This window comes from Tympanuchus pallidicinctus, unplaced genomic scaffold (assembly GCF_026119805.1).
Source record: "Tympanuchus pallidicinctus isolate F22 unplaced genomic scaffold, pur_lepc_1.0 scaffold22, whole genome shotgun sequence".
NCBI classification, from domain to species: domain Eukaryota; kingdom Metazoa; phylum Chordata; class Aves; order Galliformes; family Phasianidae; genus Tympanuchus; species Tympanuchus pallidicinctus.
This window is the reverse complement of record NW_026294739.1, coordinates 4,036,991-4,051,984: the sequence shown is the minus strand read 5'-3', so window position 1 is coordinate 4,051,984 and position 14,994 is coordinate 4,036,991. Positions and strand designations below refer to the sequence as shown.

The window sequence follows — 14,994 nt, the reverse complement described above, 5'->3', positions numbered from 1 at the left end:
GGAAGGTGCTTTTTGACTGCTTGTTCACCATCCTTAAACATCACACTGAGAGAGGAGGTAGCAGGTATGAACAGCGTAGGGTATCTGTGCTACCAGCTCCAGTTTAACTCTCCTCCACCAGCACATTTTGACTAACCAGACAGCCGTTTGCTTGCAGCTCTTCCCACTTGGTAAATCATTTTGAAACTGTCTTTATTCATCTTCTACACTTCAGGCTTGGAGTATTGAGAAGGAAGCAGACATCGAGATTGTGTTTGGGGAGGTGAAAAAGGGGGGTTACAGGAGAGGTTTAGAGTACTGACCAGATTCACACAGCTGGAACAGTGATTTGGGAATGACCTGAGCTCTGTGCACGGGGGGGACAAGGCAGTGGGGTCTGGCAGCCTGCACAACCTTATCTTGCAGGAGAACAGGGAATGGAGGAGGCAGCTCTCCTCTCCCCTGCACACTGCACTCAGTGTGCTCCTCCCTGTGGCTCTCCTAAGCTTGTTCCCATGCTAGGACTGCTTTGGTGGGATGAGGAGCTAGCAGGCGTAAGATTTAATATCTGTAGTCAGATCCTATACTGAGGTATTCCTGCTTATTTTTTTTCTTCTTCTTTTGCAGCTTTTCCAGCCTTAACTGTAAGAATTGCTGATCCCTAGAGCGCATGGTGCCTCCTCGGATTCTTTTGGTGCTTGCACACATGCTGTGTTAGGTTCTGCTGGGCTGGGCTGGCTTCAGGCTGTGCTGCTTTGTTCTGGGTAAGTTCTTGGAATGGGCACCCCGTGTATTTCTGCTGCTGCTTTGAACAGAGTGGTTTCTATGTGCTGTTTTTGATGGTTTTGCTTTTCATTCCCACCTGTGTGCAGCAGCATGTAGCGATAAGCTCTGCGTGACATGATTTAAATATACAGAGCCTGTGTACTGCTGGGGGACAATGGAAGAGCAGTCGAGCAAATACCCCTTTTCTGCTCTCAGTTCCAAAGGCAAGCTTTGTGCCTTTTCCAGGTTCAGCAAAGAGGAATTCCGTCTTGCACAAGGCCCACAGACCGTGCTCTGTAGACATGAACTTCACTCTTGTGATACCAAGTTCTTGATTTGCCAAAGCAGATCAATTGCAAATTTAATGCCTGGGCTTCGTGCAGTCTGTGGGTGTTGCTCACACAAGTTTCAGTAGATGGGGGGCACCAAGGAGAGCTCAGATGTGCTCTTGGCAGCTTGTGAGGGTAAGAAATGGCACTGGAGCTCATGGAGCTTTCACAGTGATCTGTTTCCAAATGCATGTGTATGGCTGTGGTCCAAACAGCTGAAAAGTAACTGATGCTGTGGCAACAGGCTGCAGGCTGGGGCAGGATCTCCAACCCAACCACACATGGCAGATCATGTGGAAAACAAACGACAAAGGAGGGCTGAGATGCTGTGCAAGTTGGAGCAGCCATAATCAATAATCAGAGGAGACTGTGTTGTGGTCGGGAGCTCTGAAGCAGTTTCCAAAATCACTGAGAATTAGCTTTTAAGTGCTGAGCTTTTGGCTGATGTCTCCATGAGGGTGTTCAGAAGAGAAGAGGTCTGATGTTGGTTAGCCGAAAATGGGCTGGAAAAAAGGGATTCTGTGAGGTACTTTGGAGTCAAGTGAACAACTGCATGGAGCATTTTCCCTTCCTCAGCGTGTGATCTGACTGCTTTGGCCAAGAGAAACATCAGCTGCCCATAGCTTACATAGATCAGTCACGTGTAGGCTCCACAGTCCTTCGGGATATCTGGTATTTCTTCATTGGTGGGGAAACAGCTCACTGCTGGGAAGATTTCTCTTAAAGCATTTTTTCTGCTTTAAAATGCAGTGGTGCATGCAATTCTGGGAGTCCTGTATGAGCCTGCTGCGAGCAAATGCCATTTGCTGCTGTAATTTTTGGCCACGTTTCAGGTGACAAAAGGGGAGCAGATGGCTGTGATGTGATGGGCTGCGTCCGCGTGTCCGTGCACAGGCTGAGCTTCTGTTGCTGCGGATGTAGCTGTGTTCTTCTGCCTCGGAGTCCCACAGCCAACTGGAACACGTTAGATTTTCTCTCCCTGTACTGCTGAGCTGTGTTTCTGAATTGCCTTGAAATGTGGATGTGTTTTCCAGATGGCTCTCTCTATTTTTTGCTCTTCCACTTTCACGGAGATGATGACAGCAGCAGTGAATTAAAATAACATTTGTCCTGGGAAGAGTTGGGTCATACCTAGAGAAAAGAGATGTAAGAGCAGCTGTATGGGAGGCAACAGCCCTCAGATTTCCTGAGCCCTCACATTTCTATACTGACACCTCAGTTTTGGCCAGGTCTTTACATTTCTTCTCATTTTGACTTTATTACCTGCGTGAGCTTTATGTTTGTTGCCCAGCAAGATGGAATATTGCTGTTGAACTGGAGGTAAGCTTCTGGTTTGTTACACTTTGCCTAAAGTTCAGGATTTGAAAGTGCTCCCTTTCCTCAGGTGTTAGGGACTGTGGCTTACTTCCCTTCCTCTTCTCTCCCTTTGTTAGCCTATGGAATCTGCCTCTCCTCTGCGTAGGAAGGAACTTCCTGCTGATCTGACTGCTTCCAAGCCCGTGTTCCACAGTTCCACAAGGCTGGCATGTTATAAATAGCCCTGGACACCAGCAGGAGCATGGCTGTGAGTGCTGCATGTGCTGCTCTGTGTCGGCTCAGGGCTGGCTCTTGCACAGAGCAGACAGTGCTGTGCAACCTGCTGCCAGCAAACTGCACTGCTGAGATGTGTTCTATGATCCTTTCCACAGTGACAAAACGAGTTTTTAAGCGGTGAGGAGGACGACGTGTTTGTTTTATCGAAATTATCCGGCACTACCTGGCACTAAGGTCTAATTTAGTTGAAAGGGAGAATTAATGAAGTGGTAAATAAAGACCGAAGGCTTTTCCTTCAGACGGTGCTGAATCTGCTGATTTCTCCCCAACGCAGCGTTTGTCATTCTGTTCTGGGGATGGTGTGACCTCAGCACGAGTTCTCACACCTCCCAGCAGAGGGCAAAGTGAACAGTGCTGCGGGAGCACCGACTGGAACGGCTGAAGGTTTGTGCAACATTCATGCTTCATGCAGAACCTCTACTGCTATTCAACATCCCCTTCTCCTTTTGCTTTTATCACTTTTGAAACATACTTCTTCATTGGAACTCTTGGTCCTGCGGTTAGGGTTGAGGTTATGGGGTGAGCTGGGAGCCCGAGGTCACTTGCAGAGGCAGAGGAGGTTTGGGGGCTCAGGTACAGTCAGTCCCATATTGATCTGGTCTGCTTTGTCACACACTGCTTTCCATCCCTTTGGGTGTCTGTCACCGGTGTCCAAAGTGAAGCCATCAGAAGATGATTGAATGTATTCCATCCAACTGCAGTGGTTGAAAGAGGATTTTAAAATAGAACTTGCTGTATGTTATTACAAGCGTTGCTTGTTCTGCAGTTTTGCAAGCCACAAGAACAAGGTGTCTTTCCTGCCATGCCTGCACTTGCAGATCTGTTGCAAGCTAGCTGGGTTTGTTTCATGTTTGCTTGATTTATTTTAACTTTTAATCCAGACTGTTCTTCTATTGTTAAAGGCTCTTTGGTTCTGTGTTTACCTGCAGGCAGTGTTTGAATGGAGGAAAGTACAAAGGTGTAACCCTGTCTGCTCTTGTCTTTTGTGTGAAGCGTCTGATCTTCCTGCGAGCTCCCGGCTTCTGCAGCTCAGTCTCACCTCACTTCATCCAGACAGCAGCACTGAGGGTGTGTAAGGACCTCCTGCCCTGGGACCTTGGTGTGCCCTGCAGCGTTTTGTTGCTCAGTACCTTGCTGTGTCCCCAGGTGCTTCACTGTTGGCAAAGTGATTTATTGTTGTTTTAATCCTTTCCTGAACTTATGATTTCAGGTCATGAACCTGCTCTCATTTTCACAGGAGCCTTCACATCCTTAGAGGTGTGCATTAAAGCCGGGGGCAGATGTGAAAACAGCTGTTTTACAACAGTGTGTGTGCCACAGCTACAACATCATTCCCTTGCGTGCCTTCACACTCAGGTAGAGACCAGCACTAAGACACACTGTCAGCCCCAGTACCTGCTGTGTCTGTTTGGATCAGCCCATCAGCTGGTGAGCTGAGAATGGAGGGAAGACAAAGCTGATTGATATCAAAGCACAGACCTGTTTGCAACCCATGCAGGTGAGCAGGTGCTGTGTGTGCTCCCTCCCCAGACCCATCAAATAAGGGAGAGTGGAGCTGGGTTGCACTCCAGCCACAACCCCCTGTTGCCCATTCACAGCATGGTGCTGGCTGCACCTCCACTGCTAGGGAGATGTTGGTAGTTGGGAGCTGAGAGCCTGCAGGTGGGGACGTGGGGTGTTCCTTCAGCATCCTATGCTTAGGAGACCAACAGCTTTTAAGTAGTAATCGTGAAGGTGGGCTCTGTCTGCTTTCCTGAGGGCTGTCAGTGTGTAACTTTGTGTTTCTGAGTGCTGGACAAACCTGCCAATAAGGAAAAGATATTGACCAAAATGGTTTTTGTTTGGTATCCTGAATACTGCCGTGGGTAAAGCTTTGCAGCCTCTGTGTCTCTTTTAGCAGCAGGCAGTGGGTGCCCAGATGAGGCCAAGAAGGGATGGGGAGAGGAGGCTGCACCACTCCCTGGGCACTGGTCTGGGTTTTGTTGGTTTTTCTGTTGGGTATTATGCTCAGTTGGTTGAATGGTTTTCTCTGGATCCCATGTGAGATGGTCTCCTGAGCCCTGGTGAGTCTGGAGGACAAACAGACATATTTGCATTTCACCTTTAGCTGTTCACTAAAGACTTTCAGCTGCTCTTCTCAGTGTGAAAATCATAGGATCGTTAAGGTTGGAAAAGACCTTTAAGATCATGTTCAATTCTAACCCATCCCACCATGCCCACTGATGACATCCCTCAGTGCCACATCTCCACAGATGGTGACACCACCACCCCCTGGGCAGCCTGTGCCATCCAACCTGACCCTCCCCTGGCATGACTTAGGGGCCATTGCCTCTTGTCCTATCGCTGTTATCTGGGAAAAGGGGCCGACTGACAGTGGAGCAGAGGAAAGGAGGATCTGCTGCGTTCACTGACACATCTCCCTGAGCTTTACCCCTCTTGTGTTCCTGTGCTTTTTGTGTCTGGGAGTCTTTGTGTCTGGGAGGAGGACAATCTCAAACCGAGACCCAAAAGCCCACGCTGAGCCTTTTCCATTTGTGGCTGCAGGGATGAGCTCTGAGGTGTGATGGTGTCACTTCAGATTGGGCTTTGTTAAATAGGAGCCCCTGACCTGGCAGTTTGCTTTGTTTTCTTACATTAGACAAGGAATAGCCCAGCAGGGGAGTAGAGAGGGGACATGCTCTGTCAAGAACTGAGATGGTTTCACTTCCCTTTGCTCTAATGACACCATTTCTCACTTCTCTTCAGCAGAACAGCATCTGGAAAGGACTGCGGAGGGGAGCTGGGGTCGTGCCAGCGTGCATTGCTGGGTGATGTCATGGAGTGCCTCATCAGTACCTCCTCCTTTGGGTGAATTCAGAGCTTCTGGTTGTGACAGGTTTATGCCAAAACTGTGCGTAAATGCGCTGGGTAGTGCCACAGAGATCAGATACAAAGCTGAGATCAGTGTGTCCACACCACGCAGCCCTATGAGGAAGCGTGGGCAACGTGCAAGCAAGCAGCAAACCGTGGGTGTAAGCGGCTCACTTGCAAGGCCTGCAGCTCCTGCAGAGATCTCGGGGGAAGGGTCAGCAGTTCTCCCTTCTCGCTGCTCCCGCAGGTGCTTTGTGAGCAGTTGTGCAGAGCATCCGCATCAGCACTCAGGTCTGCGGTGCTGAGCCCTCATGCTGGCCGCTGGGGAAGCGTGGGGGAAACGAGGTGGCTTCTGTGGCTCCCTGCTCCCTGGCCCACTTCCTCCTTGCTTACGTTGGTGGAGGTGGGAGACGGAAGAGCGCAGACCGCAGTGCTGGAGCCAGGCCAGGGATGGGTGTGGGAGCTGGGAAGTGGATGTGGCCAGGCCGCTGACCGGCACCCCTCTTTCCCTTCCTGCCCACCCCACGCTTCCAGAAATGGCCTTTTGCTTTCTACTGAGACATATTTCTGCCTTCCCTCTGGGCCCTGGGTTAAATGAGGGATCCTCTCTCACAGTCGCTCTGCATTGGAGGCCATGTCCTCAGCCAAACAGCCTCTGTGTCTCAACCTGAAGGTGTTGTGCTTGCAGCTGCTCGTGCTGGTGGCTCACCTGGTTCCCTTCGAGCTGCTGCTTGCTCTGCTGGGCTATTTTCTTCCACCTCCCCAAGGTGACTGCAGCTGTCGGAGTGAGAACCTGTGAAGGCGAATGAGCCAGCAAACTCCATACTCCACTCTGAGCAGTCTGCCTTGCGAAGCAATACTCAGCATTACAGGCTTCTCCAGATTCCTTCTTTCCAAGGCTGATGTGTGGTGAGGATGCTGTGGGACCTCCCAGCCGTGAGGCCACCCTCTGTCAGCTCCTGCCCTTCTCCTTCTGGGTGAGTGTCCTTGTGGTGGGCTGGGGACCAGGAGGGGTCTGCAGCTGTCTGCTGGTGCTGGTGACCTCGAGTAACACCCTGGGAATTTTGCCCCACTGCGGAGTTTCTGACATCTGCTCTGGTTCGCTTTTGAACGCTGAGTGCTTCTCTCTTTTCCTTCTTGATTTTTAGACTTCAAACTTCCTTGAAAATGCAGGAAATGAAACCACGGGGCCTTTTTTTTGTGAGCGATGCGGGAGCATTGAGCCTCCTTCCAGAGAAGAAATGAAATTCAGGGTAAAAGCAAAAAAGAAAAATCTCCCAGGTCACGTATGCTGGCTGCAGGCGCGTGGGGGCTGCTGTGAGCAGATGTCCAATGGGTCGGGGTCACCCAGACAGCGAGATGTCTGGGAGGGCAACTGGGGAGGTTGGCAGTGGGAAAGGAGGGTTGGTGTCCAGCACAGCTTCACCCCGACCTCCACATCGGTTGGAAGCTTCCTGCGTTGGGATGGCGAGGACCTGCACCGAGGTGCTGCGTTTACCCAAATCCTGAGCAGCCACGGAGGACCCTGAGCATCCCAACCTGTGCACTGCAAGAGGCTGGGTGCTGCTGTCCTGAGGCGGGCTCCCAGCATCTGGGAACCCAAATTTGGGAATGCTGAGAACGGTATCGGCCCCTTTCTTCTTCTTCCCCCGCAGGAAATGCGGTGAGGTTGAACCCAACCACCACGAGCAGCCCCAGGCCGGTCCCGCTGAGCCCTGGGGCCCTGCCCACAGCCCCCACCCCGTGGTTCCTCCTTGCAGCTGGGGCCGCCTGCGGGTGCACGACCCGGGGTGTGAACGCCTCGCCGCGCTCTCTGCCTCCATGTGACTGCAGTTTCCGTTCGCTCCTTCCGCAAAGCCCGTCTCAGCGCTCGGCAGAAAGCGGGTGGGAGAACACCTTGTTGGTTTGCATCCGGCCCCACCGAACCCCCCAGTGCAGTGGAGGGGCTGCAGGCCGCAGGATGAGCTGCTGCAGGCCCCGCGCGCTGCTACGGGTGGTGAGTAGCTGCCCCCCGAAAATGTGGGAGGATGGAGAGTGGAGGCCAAAGCCGGACAGCAACAAGGCAGTGGTGGGGGAAAAGAAAAGGGGGTTGGGTGCTGCTGCCAAGCTGGAGCTGAAACCCTTGGGTTCTTGAGGAGTGGTGCCACGGTGGGAACACCACAAGGACCTGGCGTGGAGGTTGAAGGCTCAGAGGGGTGCTAGCTTTCACCTAGAGAAAAGGGTCTTTCTCCGGTCCCCTCTGGATTTGGTATCGGCTTCCTTCTTTCAGCTGTCCCAAGGACAGAGATAACCCGGGAGGTGTCCCTGGCTTACCTCCAGCCGTGAGGCTCCGGCTCCCCAAGCAGCCAAAAATAACCTCCGATCGCTTCTTCAAGCACCAGCAGCTATGAGAAGGCTGAGCCCTCAGCAAAGCCCTCGTTGCTCATTTGCCTGAACTTCAGCTTTCACCCCAGATGCAAATGCTGGCAGCTCCCGGCTCACAAAATTGGCAACAGGGGCCCTTGTGCTGAAAAGCAGCACTTCCCCAGATAGTGCTGGGATTGGAATGTTGGCACTGGGGAGGAGGCTGCAAGCTCCGGGAAGGCTGGCTGTGGTTGGGTGATATCTGCCCTGCAGAGCGGTGTTCCGTGTGTGCTGCCTGTCCCTCCCTTTCTCCTGTCCCATGGGGATCCCTGTGCTCTGGGTGTTAGCTGGGCAGCTTGTGGTGGCCAAGTGCTGTGAGCAGGAAGGTAAGAGTGACCGTTGCTGTCCTGGGAGCCCTGGGGATGCTGGTGAACTGACTGTGCTGCAGCTCCTGACTTCTCTGTCCCCACAGGAGAGCTTCTGCTGAGATGGAGGCCCTGTTGCCTGTTCTCTCCCTGCTCCTGGTCCTTCTGGCAGTAGGATGCGGAGATGGGGCAGGCACAGCATGGGCCTTGTCTCCTGGTGGTTGCGAGCAGGTAAGTCCTCCCTCTTGCAAATCCTTGCCCTTCCGACCTCTTGATTCTCCTCTACAAGCCCCAGGCACCTCAGCTTCTGCAGGCTTTCTCCTCCAGGCTGCTGGCCTAGCACTGGAGCTAAGATTTGGAGTGGGACATTGAGGCTTTACCTGAGGAATCGCCTCCATCTCACTGTTATCCCCAGTCTTATCATCTCCCCATCTCGTGCTTCACAGTGAGGTGTTGCATGTCCCCTTCTTGCTGTAGGTGCAGAGCACTGCAGACTGCAGGAGGAAATGGTTGAGCTCCGTCCCTAGAAATCTGCAAGGTGACATTGAAGAGCTGTTGCTGGATGACAACACTATCCGGGTCCTGGGCCGTGCCTCTCTGCTCTCATACCACCAGCTGAAGCACCTCAGCCTGACCAAAAACCGAATGGAGCTCATCGAGCCTGGTGCCTTCCTGGGCAGCCAGGGCCTCCACGCGCTATCCTTGGCAGACAATCTTCTCTTCACCAACTACTCACTAACAGCAGCTGCTCTTTCTGCTTTGCCAGCCTTGAGGACGCTCGATCTAGCTGGAAATCATCTCACTGAGGGCATGGTATCTGTTTTGCTCAGCAACCTGTCTTCCTTGGAGTCCTTGTCTGTGGCTAGGAATGTCATCATGAGACTGGACTCTTCTGTCTTCTCCAACCTGACGCAGCTCTTGGAGCTGAACCTGGAGAGGAACTACATCTTTGAGATTGACCAAGCTTTTGAAGGGCTGCAGAGGCTGCAGAGGCTCAACGTCGCTTACAACTACATGACATGCATTGTGGACTTCAACCTGACCCAGCTCCGGGTGCTCAATGTCAGCTACAATATCATCGAGTGGTTTCTGGCCCTGGAAAGCGATGACCTCTTTGAGTTGGAGGTGCTGGACCTGTCCCACAACCAGCTCCTTTTTTTCCCCGTGCTGCCCCGGCAGAGCAAGCTGCACTCTTTGCTGCTGAAGGACAACGAGATGAGCTTTTACCAGCTTCTCCCCAACGGCACGTCCCTGGAGAATGTCACCGTGCAGTTCCTGCTCATCGATGGCAACTCCACCAACATCACGACGGTCAAGCTGTGGGACGAAGTCTGCTACAGCAACCTCTCCTCCCTGCACCTCCTGGACATGAGCCAGAACCAATTCTGGTACCTGCCGGAGGGTTTCCTGGCCAAGATGCCCGCTCTGACCCACCTGAAGCTCAACCAGAACTGCCTGGAGACCTTCCACGTGTCGGAGCGGGACCCCTTGGCCATGCTGACGGATCTGGACCTCAGTCACAACCTGCTGACGGAGCTGTGGGAGGACGCTGGCGCCGGGCCCGCCCTGCCCAACCTGCAGCTCTTCAACCTCAGCACCAACCTGCTGCGGGCGCTTCCTGCCGGCATCTTCACTCACACAAAGCAGATCACTACAGTTGACCTCAGCTACAACCGCCTCGACCTGTGTCCCCAGCCGGCCGCGTTAGGCCGGAGCGCTCCCTGCGTGGACATCAGGGGCCTTGCCACCCTGACCCGCCTCTCCTTGGCCGGCTGCGGTCTGCGGGACCTGGGCGGCCACCCCTTTCGAGGGACGGCCCTGACTCATCTGGACCTCTCTGACAACCGGGAGGCTCTGTCAGGGGACCTGGGGTGGCTGCGGGACCTGGCTGCGACGCTGCGGGTGCTGTCCCTCCGCAACACCAACCTCTCCTCCACCTCGGTGGACTTCTCGGCCCTTCAGAGCCTGGTGGCACTGGACCTGTCGGGGAACACCCTGACCGCCCTCCCCGCCTCGCTGGGCGCGCTGAAGCTACGCAGCCTCGACCTGCGGGACAACAGCCTGACGGCGCTGCCCGCGGACGTGGCGTGGAGGCCGCTGGGGAGGAGCCTGCAGGAGCTCTACCTCAGCCGTAACCCCTATAACTGCTGCACGCTGGGCTGGTGGGAGGCCCTGCAGAGCATGGAGCGCCTGCGTGTCCCCGACGGGCGTGAGGTGACCTGCAACTACGACTCGCAGCGGCTGAGCGCATGGCTGCTGCCCGAGCCCGTCCTGCGGGACTGCCGCTGGCGGACGGCCGACATGGCCCTGCTCTACCTGGTGCTTGCCCTGCCCACCTGCCTGACTCTGCTGGTGGCCTTCACTGTGCTCTTCCTCATGCTGAAGCCAAAGCTGCTGAAAATGGTGAAGAGGCGGTGTGGGGTGTCCAGCCCATACTGATGGCTGAGGAGGACGCAGGGCCCTCTTGGGAGTGAAGGCGAGCAAGCGGGTGGGGGATTGAGAACTTGCATCCGTCTGGTGGCCCAGAAGTGGTGTTTTGGGCTGCCTGGGTGCTTGCTTTTATTTATTCACACCGCTGTGGTCACCCTCCATGTGTAACCACAGAGACGTGCCCAGAAGCCAACACAAAACTGGCACTTGTGCAGGTGAACTTCCACGGTGAATGTTTCACATCTGCGTGTTTTGGAGGGCAAGGGCTGCAATCCACACGTGAGAAGGTAAAACGGAGAAGAGTGGCGGATCTTATTTCACTGGATCTGTCAGTGCAACTTCAGCCTTAGGGTAAACCACTAAGAACAGAGGGACCGGGACAGTGACCGTTCCCCCAGCAGCGCGGTCCCCGTCCCACACTGCACTGGTGGTGGCACCACTGCTGGCAGTGCCTGCTGTGCCAGTGAGACAGGACCTCAAAGCTCAGTACAATACTGGCCGAAAGACACGAGAATAAATTATATTTCTGGTAACGTTGTTTCATCTGTTTATCTCTCCTGGTTGGTGCGTGCTTTGCGATCAACGGTGCAAGCTCTGAGCGTGGAGCTGCAGGAGGGGACGCTGCAGAAGCAGAGCCAGGCACAGCACTGGAAAGATTTGGAGAAGGCCATCACATCCACCCTTGCATATGGCTGGGTTTTTTGCCCTATTTCAGATAGAAATAGCTAAAAGAAGATCAAGTGCCAGCTGGGGGATCCTTCAGCCTATTTCAGCTGCTCTCCTGCTCATGAGCAGCTCACCCAAGGGGCAGTGGAGACCTGCAGTGACAGCCCTGGATGTCCTCCAGCTGCTCTCACTGGTGCCAGGCACTACAGCCACGTTTCGGTACCTCCCTGCCAGCTCTGGCCTTGGTATGTGGATGCAGATGTGCACCGTCCTCACCTGTATGCTTGCAGGCAGGTGAGGCTGTCATGGTCTGGACAGTGGGCAAGCAGGACACAAAATCAGTGGGACGAGCAGACACAAAAGGTAGGTGAGGTTTGGCAATATTCATGCAAAAAGCCACTGCAAAAATCTGGTTTGAACAAATCAGCATCCTCAGGCAGGGGGAGATGCCTGCGTTGCTCAAGATGCAAAACATGGAGGGTAAGAACACGGGCTGTGCAGCCTTGATACATGAGTATGCTGGAGGAAGTGTGCGTTGGGCTGCTCTGCTGCTCAGGGAGGATTTTTTTTCTTAAGGAAAGTTGTTTCTTTAGGGGGAGGCCTTTCTGGAACACTGAGACATAATATATAAGTCTGTTGGAGGGCAAAAGCAAGGGCATTCTGCAACCTTCCCCCCAGGATGCAATAAATCACCCACAGAGCACCTGGCCTGCAGAGGAAGGAGATGCCTGCATCCTCCCACTGTGTGGCAGGCTGCCCTCAAACCACACTCAGGTCTGACAGCCTCAGCTGGTGAACGAAGCCTGGGATTTTTCTTGCTGCTAGAACTTTACATTCAGCCTGAGACAAGCTGGGCTTCTTTCTCCTGTCTCCATCATCAATTAAAAAGTCACTTTGCAGGCCACAATCACTGGCTCAAGGCTTTGCTCACATAGGGTTTATCATGAGGGGCCTCCCTGGCACTGCCTACAGTGAGCTGGGAACTGCAGTCTGATGAGGCAGCAGTGGGAAAGCCTTTGTTTTACCCTAAAACCACCCCTAGGCTTGGTGGCTTTCTACTGTACTATCTATATATATTTATTTCAAATCATGTAAGCACATTTTCTGAGAGGTGAACACCATCCCTGGCAGTGCAAGGAAGGAAAATGTCTCCTTTTGTCTCTTGGAATTCACTGCATCTCCAAAGTACTTTCAAGACAGACTTGTTTTTTTAAATATTCAGTTCTTTTAAATGAAGGATTTAATCTGTGCAACCTGAAACTGCAGGTGTAACCTCTACTGAGGGAATGTGACAGTAATATTCTCATTGAAACACTGATTTATCTGAATGTATATTTAACATTCCAACAAATAGTAATAAATGCCATAGGCAGACAATAAAAAGCAATACTTCCAATATATAAACATTTAAACATTTCATTTTCAGACAAAGCTGAAATCACAGGAAAACATGTTGGTGAGGTTTTCAGCCAGAGCTGGCTGAGATGTAAACAAAACGAAAGATAAATCATTTAAAAGTATTTTGGGCATCTTACATAGGAAAAAGAGTAAAAACAGCCACCACGTTCAGCTGCCCTGTTTCAGCTTTCTCAGTTCAACTTCTTAAAATGTATACAAACCTGAAACTGCTGTAATATTAAGCCTCAGATTCTCTGTGGCCAATGTAAAGAGCGTCAACGGCACAAACAGAAGAAGCTGCAGTGGAGGAAGCAGGATGACATTGTTCTCTCCTAGGAATATGGGATCTGTCTCTGCCCATCTAGTTGTCTTGATCTGGAATCAGACTTCTTCACATGACTCCACATCCCAGCCACAGGACTCCAGCTGCTCATCCTGTGGAAATTCTACCTCGATATCATAGATGAAGTCCGGGTCGTCCTTCTTCTTCCTGTTCTTTTCAAAGAGCTCATCCATGATGCTCTTCCTTTTGGCTAGCTCCTCGTCGTCCAGTTTGTTCATGTCCTCCTCGGGGTCGATGGTCTCTTCCTGCTGAATCTTTTCCAGGCTCTCAGCCAGACTCTCTCCCCTCAAGTGGCCTCTCAGCAAACTGTACAGCTTCTTTAGCTGACGCAGTGAGACTCCTTCCAGGTACGCTTTGTGCCGAGGGTTATTCTTCAGCTGCTCAGCAGCCATACCACAATCTAAAAACAAAACCACCCTGAAGAAGTACAAAGGCAAGCAAATCTCTTTAAGTAGAGATCATCCTCTCCCTAACCCTTACAGACGAGGCCTCCAGGTTTAGCAGCGCTGCTGCTCAGGTTAAGACGCTGCCCTGGCCTCCTCGGAGAGACAGCGTTACCCGAAACCTGCCCACTGCATGCTCCCCACTGGCTGGTGCTGGGACCAGCTGCTCCTTTCCCCGTGTGAGGAGAGGAAGTGGGGAATGCTGTGTGGAAACAGTGCACCTGAGAACTGGGAGAAATTTCTGACAGGCATGATGCGCCGGCGAGTCTTGTCCTCCTCCTTGTAGATCAGGATCACAGATGGAGGCTGAAAGCGAATGCCGCACTTCTTTGCGATGCAAGTCATTGCAGGTCTTGCTGCTGGCTGAAAAGTGCTCAGTTGTATCAGAAAAGTCCTCATCAACTTCAGCACTCACTGAAGAACTGGAAAAAAAAGGGGAAAAAAGCGTGAGTGCCTCTTGTTAGCCTTTTGTTGGGACTAGAGTGACCCACGCTCAGTAAAAATACACTGCAGCTCTCCCAGGGGAGACCTCAGGGGAACCTGAACACATCTCACATGCTCTTTGAGCTGAGCATGGGGAGCAGGGTGACTCTTGATGGCTGATTTACACCCTTATCGCCTCTCAGCTTTTGAAGCAGGATTCTGTATCACACACAAGCGAAATTTTTGGTCTACCAGCTGAGTATTGCACAGTCAAACGATACCTAGGAGATATTTATTGTGACAAGGGAGAAGCCTGCATGCGTACTTTATTAAACACTGGAATTCTCTTTCTTAGAAGAAAACAAAACAAAAACCAAACAGCTGTGTAAGAGGAAGAGCATGTTTTTGTAAGCTTTCCTGTGGGTTCAGCTTTTGCCATACCTGAGAGGTAGAGAAGAGGGTGGAGTGAGGAAGAACCATTTGGCCCCGTGGATCTGTAGCTGTGTTCCTGTAGGTGGATGGAGAGCAGACTGTTATGGATCAGCTTGCTGTTAGGTAAGGACTGCAAAACTCTCAGGTGTGCTGGTCAGCTGCTGAATGAATCAGGTTACAAAGTTCACCACCAGAAGCACGGCTGGCATCAGCAGCCCGTTTTTACCCGATCCCATTTGGGAACCCCTTATGGCAGCTCTGCCGTCGCCTGTGACCCCGTTAGCGTCACATGGAAATGACGGGGATGGAAAGAACCCAGCACAGCACAGCCCTCACCACGGCGTCACCTCCCTCAAGCGGCAGCGCCCGGCATGCGTCCTCCCCCCAGGGCAGCGATTAAACACGGGAACAAAACGGCGGGACCGCCGAGCAAGCGGGAATTCCCATCTCCGGGAGCCAAGCTGCCGCCAGTCCCCGCCGGAAGAACGAACGCACCCCAGGTTCCTCAGGCTGGCGCCGAGCGCGGCCGCCCGGCGTCCCTCAGCCCACACCCCCCGGGCGGGGCGGCCTCAGCCGTTGCCGCGGTAACCGAAGGGTCCTCCCGCCGAAGTCCCCCTTCGGGCTGTCCGCTCCAA

The 14,994-nt window shown here is 52.9% G+C and overlaps 2 protein-coding genes across 14 annotated transcripts; one reads left to right on the top strand and one right to left on the bottom strand.

Moving 5' to 3' along the window:
* Positions 1–424: 424 nt before the first annotated feature.
* NRROS (negative regulator of reactive oxygen species) lies at positions 425–11,187 on the top strand. Of its 8 annotated transcripts, none has more exons than XM_052685975.1 (9): positions 425–2,393; positions 2,507–2,637; positions 2,762–3,050; positions 3,596–3,734; positions 3,904–4,164; positions 5,415–6,493; positions 6,665–7,512; positions 8,332–8,455; positions 8,702–11,187. In XM_052685975.1, exons 8-9 carry the CDS (start codon positions 8,348–8,350, stop codon positions 10,661–10,663), a joined length of 2,070 nt encoding a protein of 689 aa, XP_052541935.1. In that variant the 5' UTR covers positions 425–2,393; positions 2,507–2,637; positions 2,762–3,050; positions 3,596–3,734; positions 3,904–4,164; positions 5,415–6,493; positions 6,665–7,512; positions 8,332–8,347; the 3' UTR covers positions 10,664–11,187. The 8 variants fall into 8 exon arrangements, with proteins under 8 accessions (XP_052541935.1, XP_052541939.1, XP_052541936.1 ...); XM_052685979.1 differs by having other exon boundaries at positions 2,507–3,050; positions 3,904–3,923; positions 4,023–4,164; XM_052685976.1 differs by having other exon boundaries at positions 2,507–3,050; positions 6,665–6,769; positions 7,172–7,512.
* A 1,439-nt stretch (positions 11,188–12,626) lies between these two features.
* On the bottom strand, positions 12,627–14,953 carry CEP19 (centrosomal protein 19). 6 transcript variants are annotated; one of them, XM_052686014.1, is made up of 4 exons: positions 14,855–14,953; positions 14,369–14,435; positions 13,726–13,867; positions 12,627–13,461 (listed from the first exon to the last, which is right to left on the bottom strand). In XM_052686014.1, exons 2-4 carry the CDS (start codon positions 14,405–14,407, stop codon positions 13,100–13,102), a joined length of 543 nt encoding a protein of 180 aa, XP_052541974.1. In that variant the 5' UTR covers positions 14,408–14,435; positions 14,855–14,953; the 3' UTR covers positions 12,627–13,099. The 6 variants fall into 6 exon arrangements, with proteins under 6 accessions (XP_052541974.1, XP_052541970.1, XP_052541972.1 ...); XM_052686010.1 differs by having other exon boundaries at positions 14,586–14,932; XM_052686012.1 differs by having other exon boundaries at positions 14,696–14,932.
* Between the last annotated feature and the right edge of the window lie 41 nt (positions 14,954–14,994).

What these genes read in the sequence shown, in the direction of transcription:
- CEP19 (XM_052686014.1), bottom strand. Translation starts at nt 14,407, where the DNA reads ATGGTTCTTCCTCACTCCACCCTCTTCTCTACCTCTCAG. An exon ending in CCCTCTTCTCTACCTCTCAG is followed by an intron (nt 13,868 to 14,368) that starts GTATGGCAAAAG and finishes AGCACTTTTCAG; the next exon opens with CCAGCAGCAAGACCTGCAAT. An exon ending in AAATTTCTCCCAGTTCTCAG is followed by an intron (nt 13,462 to 13,725) that starts GTGCACTGTTTC and finishes TTTTGTTTTTAG; the next exon opens with ATTGTGGTATGGCTGCTGAG.
- NRROS (XM_052685975.1), top strand. Translation starts at nt 8,348, where the DNA reads ATGGAGGCCCTGTTGCCTGTTCTCTCCCTGCTCCTGGTCCTTCTGGCA. An exon ending in CTCCTGGTGGTTGCGAGCAG is followed by an intron (nt 8,456 to 8,701) that starts GTAAGTCCTCCC and finishes TTCTTGCTGTAG; the next exon opens with GTGCAGAGCACTGCAGACTG.